The following is a 6024-nucleotide window of genomic DNA, read 5'->3' on the forward strand; positions in this document are numbered from 1 at the left end:
CACACACATATATATATATATATATATATATATATATATATATATATATATATATACATATAAAGTATAGTATTTCAGTCTGGCGAGTAAACAAAAAAATGTACGAGCCAATGGCGATTCAATTGCCAAGGTGTCCGTAGAGGGTTGTGAATGTTTTTAATGAATGGATTTTATAATACAAATAGCAATGTGTAACATTTTACCATATTTAGTGCAACACTTTTATTTGTTCCCCACAAAATATTGTTTTTTCACTAAATGTTTGGATTTCTAAAATTATTGTGCACTGATTTTTCTAGAATACCTTTTGCTGCCGAATTATCCACTAACCTAGTTTATGATACATTTTTGTCATAGATTATAAATATACATAGGCCTATATTTTTTCATATTTATTGTTTATTTTATTTTTCTTTATAATGAAGTAGTCTGTATCTAGTAGATTGTGAAAGAATGATTATCAGTTCCACACACAGAAATATATAAATTCTACATTTATGTAAATGAGGGAAAAAAACTTCACTGGTATCGGATCGGTATCGGTCAATACCGAACCCTAGGTATCGGAATCGGAAAAAGGCGGATCGGAGCATCCCTAATTGCAACAAAGCTTAAGAACTTTCTTTAAGAAATGTACATAATTTAAGAAATTAACACATTTATTCAGCAAGGATGCATTAAATTAACTGTCACTTTTGATCAAAGACATTTATAATATTACTGGAGATTTCTATTTCAAATAAATGGTGCTCCATCTATTTAAAAAAAAAGAAAAAGAAAAAAGTATTAGTTTCTACAAATATTAATCAGCATAAATAAGCATAGTTGAATGATTTCTGAAGGATCATGTGACACTGAAGACTTAAGTATTTATAAATAATAATAATAATAATAAAAATCTTTTTATTAAAGCTGCAGTCTGTAACTTTTTTGTGTTCAAAATTAACAAAATTTATATAATAAGCGAGTACACCATTAATCCATTTTCCAAACTGTGTTTTTGGCTTATCCAGAATCCCTACGATACACCTATAATAAGTGTTTATATTCGGACTATTTAGACTGGTTCGGGTAGGTACCGTTGCGGAGTAGCCCAGTACCTGCGTGATTCGCCATAGACATAAACACAGAGAAGAAGTAGCTCCGGCTACAATGTTCTTCTGCAAGACGCACGCAGTTCTGTTTATTAACCGCTAGAGCGCCAAAAGTTACGGACTTTTAAATTAATTGTATCACACTTTGACAGTATTATTGTTTTTACTGTGTTTCGATCCAATAAATGCAGCTTTTAAACGCAAAAAAAATAAAATAATAATAATAATTAAATACCCCAAACTTTTCAGTGGTAATGCATGTATACTAATGTCATGTAGTTATAATGACATTGAGATAAAATTGTGTTTTAAACTGAGTTGAGGAAAACTCACTCGTATTTTCAAGCTTTTGACAGAGAATCTCTGAGGGAGACTGGAGGTGGGTGACAACAGCAGTGAATGTGTCTCCCACTCCCTGAGTCAATGGCTCTGGAGGCCTGGCGTCAGAGTTCTCATTCTTTCCTCCAGACAAGCGCTTGAAGTTCTCAAAGGATGCCGACATCAATGAATCTGAAGGAAGATGCGAATAGATGGAGGTGAAAAACAAAGAATGGAGTGAAACATTTCATGAAAGACAAGATAAAAAAGCAACTCACTGATGTCGTGTTCAGTCTGTGGTTTGACAGAAACGTCCTCCTTTACAGCATAGCCCTGCTCTATCAGGAAAGTGCTCATGTATTTACCTGTGAAACAAATTTAGATCTTCAATTTAAGTCTTGTGCGTTTCACACAAAGTTCTCCAAACAGCCACTGCAGTGAACCATGTATGCCCTACCAAGAGTGCTTAGAGGAACATCTACAGCAAGCAGAGCTCCATCAATCACGATATCCAACACTGTGAAAGTGAGAATCTTTCCAGCAATTAACTGCCTTATTGCAATAGTGCATTCGCCAGTCCAACTTCCTGTCAGAGGCTTTACCCCAGCAACACAACACTGCAAAGCCTGTCAGACACAAAAAAGCAGCTTTGCCAATAGCATGAAATAGTGGCATCATCAAAATATTAAAATATAATAATAATGTATAATGGAATGGATATACAACTCACAAATGGTGGTGCAGCATCGATGCTCTCAAAGAGAGGCCTTATGTTGTCAAACGTAACATTCTCCTCAGTTCCAAAGTCGATGTAAAACACACTGGCAACTCTGCGGGCCACATCGACTGACTGAACCTCAGCTCGATACCAGTTCTAAATCAGCATGAAAAAGACCAAACTGAGCACTAGAATATAGGGCTGTCAAAATGGCTGAAAAACTAAATTCGAATTTTGTACTTAAATATGATCAAAATTCGAATTATATTCGAATTTAAAATGCATAATTTCAGTTAGGGTGAAGAAAAGCTTTTGGCTTCTCTCCTGAGGCCACAAGAGGGCGCATCATTCAAAGCATAAGATAACATGACTATCTGCGAAAAAAAAGTGCATAATGTTTAAAATAATGTTTATAAACCAATTATAATCAAGTTGCTTAAACAACTATAAACAAAACAGCATCATGTATGTATGCATAATTTAATACAAAGGGCGGAAAGCCAATCACACAGAGTACATTTTTCATTTAAAAACATGAGATGCAGTGGGATGGGGAAAAACCCGCCATAAAGTCTCGATATGTTTTTTTCAAAGTTAAACTTGCATTAATTTTACATGGCTTTCTAAACATGCGGCTATTTTGTGCGAGACGCGAGTGCAACGGTGATAGATGTCCGTCTAGAAAATGCGTGAAATATGCGTTCTGTGTGAACGGCTTGGTTTCGGTTTTGATGTAAACAAGATCTTCTCCGCATTGATGTTCTCTTTTTCCACTATATTTTTAATGAACAACGCAGCAGCACCGCATCTAGTGACTTCAACTGGATAGACTAACAAAAGTATTATAATGCAACGACACTTACATCGTCATCGCATCTTGTGCGCCGCTGATAAGGCTGCCTCCTTAACGCACACTCGAATGTGGATTTTTATTTTAAATTAGACGAATATCCGAAATTCACATTTTTTTTTTGACAGCCCTACTAGAATATTCACTACAGTCTATGTTTTGAGACTGATAATTCCATTGTCCTGTTAAGCAGTGCACTGACACACAGGAACAATAATGCTTATTTCACAAAAATAGTAATCACTGGGGTTCTGACAAATGTAACGAATTTAAAAAATATATATAAAATTGCCTCACCCGATCAAGAGAAAATTTTACAGCACAGAGCTCCCCAATTTCAGGCTTGTACTCAGCAGCAAATGAAGTGCTATAGGCCTTCTGGAGCTCTTTGGTGATGTTTTTCAGGGACTCCATCATCTCCACTGACTGCAGCTGAATGGAAAATTTCCCAGGATTCCTCAGATCAATCACTGTACCCTGAAAAAAGATCCAATGTGAGCCACAATATCTGTTTATGGGGCACAAAGCAATATAGACCTAAACTGAAAAGTACCTGTATCTCAGATCCTTTAGAAACAACATTCTTGCGCAAATCACGTCGATACATTCTCTTTGACTGTACATCAACACAGATTTCCTTTATTTAAACAAATAAATAAAAGTTGTGAAGGAATTAGATGGAATAACTAACTATTGTAAATGTAAGTCACTATTAGCAACCAATGAAATACCTTAGCTTGAAGGCCACCAAGTCCATTTCCACTTGGCATTGGTGTGGATTCCTTAGTTTTCTCACTGATTGAAAAAAGGCATATTTTCACATTGTGCTGCCAACATGCAAATGACACTAATATCGAGAAAACATCCCTGCTAGTACCTGGCAACTTCTGAGATGCTAGCTTTGCAGATATGTCGATGAGCTTTCCAATCCTGAGACTGACAAGCTACAGAACAGTAGCATGTTTTTTTACAACGAGTGCACCTGAAGTTTCCTAAAGAGGATACAAGAAAATAATCCCAAATGAACTACTCATTCTGCTCATCAAGACCATCAAAGGCATAAGGCACCAGTATCACTGGGCAGGACTCTTTTACATGTGCACTGCAAAAACTTATTTGTTTTCTATTACAACTAATCTAAAAAATCCAAAAAATTACTAAGCCTTGTGTTCTAAAAAAAAAAATCAAAATCAAATTTAAAAAAAAGTCAAAATGTTATGATATCTAAGAGGTGTATTTGGACTTTTTTCTTTATTAAAATGAGATAGTGAAGAGGCTCTGGGATGTGTGATAGAATGGAGTATGTTTTAACTAGCATGAGGAACATATGATATAAACTGACTGTCATATGTATATATGCCATCATACATATTCATTTATTTTATTTACACTCTTTGCATCTTTAAACTTTCCTTTCAACACTGCCAGTGGTGTTTGTTGGAGAAATAATTCATTTTAAAATGCACATACAAGGTATAAATAATAAATAAAGATACAAAATAAAAAATTAGGGCTGCACGATAAATCGCATGCGATATTTAACGCGCATCTTATCAGTAAAGCATGCGATTTATCGTGCAGCCCTAAAAAAATCCAAATGTTATACTTAAAACAAGACAAATCTGTCAATGTGGTAAAAAAAACTAAAGGTTCTTTTTCTTACCACATTGGCAGATTTTTTGTTTAAGCATATACTAAATTTGATCACATTTTCTGAATATCTTAAGTAGTTCTCCTTCTCAAGTAAATGTATCCTGATTTAACAATACTGGAAAACAATACAAAATATTGTGCTAGAAAATAATTTTTGCAGTGTGACAAAGTGACAAAGAAATGATGAACACTGAAATCAAGCAAAGTAACCTACCCTGGTGACTGCAGTAATTGCACAGCTTTACCAGTGGGCCCACCATAGACCCTGCTGTCTGTGGGGGAGACAAAAAATCTCCACACTGCAGAAAAATTAAACACTTTAACTACTACAGAATGCTCTCTGATCTCTGCTTAAAGGGCTAGTTCACCCAAATATGACAATGCTGTTATTATTTACTCACCCTCAAGTTGTTCCAAACCTGTATGAATTTATTTCTTCTGCTGAACAACACTAAAGAAGATATTTTGAAGAATGTGGGAAACCAAACTGTTTCTGGTCCCCATTGAGACATCCATACATGTTTGGAACAACTTGATATCAGTGATGACAATTTTTAGTTTTGGGTGCACTATCCCTTTAAAGCCAATGTCAAAGTGTTGAGAAATATTAGGTATTTGAATAATAAAAAAAATAACTTAAAAAAATACATTTTAAAGGGGTGGTTCACTGTTTTTTTTCTAGGCTTGTTAATGCTTCGTTTTTTAAAAACCACATTATTTTTCACATAATTTACCTTTCCACACCGCTCTGACCCTTCTCTGAGAAACGCACTGATCATTTCCTTCTTATATGAAGCCCCTTTCTCAGAAATAGGCGATGGGCTCTGATTGGTTAGCTAGCCCAGTGTGTTGTGATTGGCTAAACTGCCTCTAATGCGCATCTAAACATCCCGCCCCTCACCTCGGCGGCATGTGCTCCGGTTGTATTGCAAACAACGGCGTCGTTAATATCGCTTATCAGTTTGAGCCCCGATTGAGAAGCAGAGGATATTATTGAAGAGGATCGTGCAGAACCTGTGCAAGCATGGCTTTTAATGGTAGGCCTATGTTGTTTGTTTGTTGTTGTCTCATACTTTTATATACACAGTTAGAAGACAGAATCGCGATTCATATATGAAAAGATTTTTACGCTCACCCCTAGTTTCAGGGATTAAAGTGTTCCGTCGCTACGACGGATTTCCGTCAGTTCATAAAGACAGTCACTTGCTTCATTCCTGAATGATTCAGCTGTTCGAACGAATCAATTGAATGAATAATTCAGTGATAAAATCAGTGACTTGCCGCCACCTGCTGGCGGATTTAGTTTCACTTTTAGCGTATAATTGTAGTCAGGGGCGCTTGTCCTCCTAATTTAAAAATTTAGGAGCACCTTCTGATCAATCAAAAATTCT

General features: G+C 35.7%; 1 protein-coding gene across 1 annotated transcript in view; it reads right to left on the reverse strand.

The window, feature by feature from the left end:
• Window positions 1-6024, reverse strand: part of LOC107702448 (tudor domain-containing protein 1-like) — a 19437-nt gene that overhangs the window by 10951 nt on the left and 2462 nt on the right. The window contains exons 4-12 of the mRNA XM_016504768.1: window positions 4848-4932; window positions 3858-3972; window positions 3712-3775; window positions 3534-3617; window positions 3278-3457; window positions 2143-2286; window positions 1870-2038; window positions 1691-1777; window positions 1428-1604 (exon numbers count right to left, since the gene is read on the reverse strand). Of these exons, the coding sequence (XP_016360254.1) occupies window positions 1428-1604; window positions 1691-1777; window positions 1870-2038; window positions 2143-2286; window positions 3278-3457; window positions 3534-3617; window positions 3712-3775; window positions 3858-3972; window positions 4848-4932 (1105 nt within the window). The remainder of the gene's footprint in view (window positions 1-1427; window positions 1605-1690; window positions 1778-1869; window positions 2039-2142; window positions 2287-3277; window positions 3458-3533; window positions 3618-3711; window positions 3776-3857; window positions 3973-4847; window positions 4933-6024) is intronic.

The sequence above is a fragment of the Sinocyclocheilus anshuiensis genome, unplaced genomic scaffold (genome assembly GCF_001515605.1).
Source record: "Sinocyclocheilus anshuiensis isolate Anshui unplaced genomic scaffold, SAMN03320099.WGS_v1.1 scaffold190, whole genome shotgun sequence".
Classification (NCBI taxonomy): Eukaryota; Metazoa; Chordata; class Actinopteri; order Cypriniformes; family Cyprinidae; genus Sinocyclocheilus; species Sinocyclocheilus anshuiensis.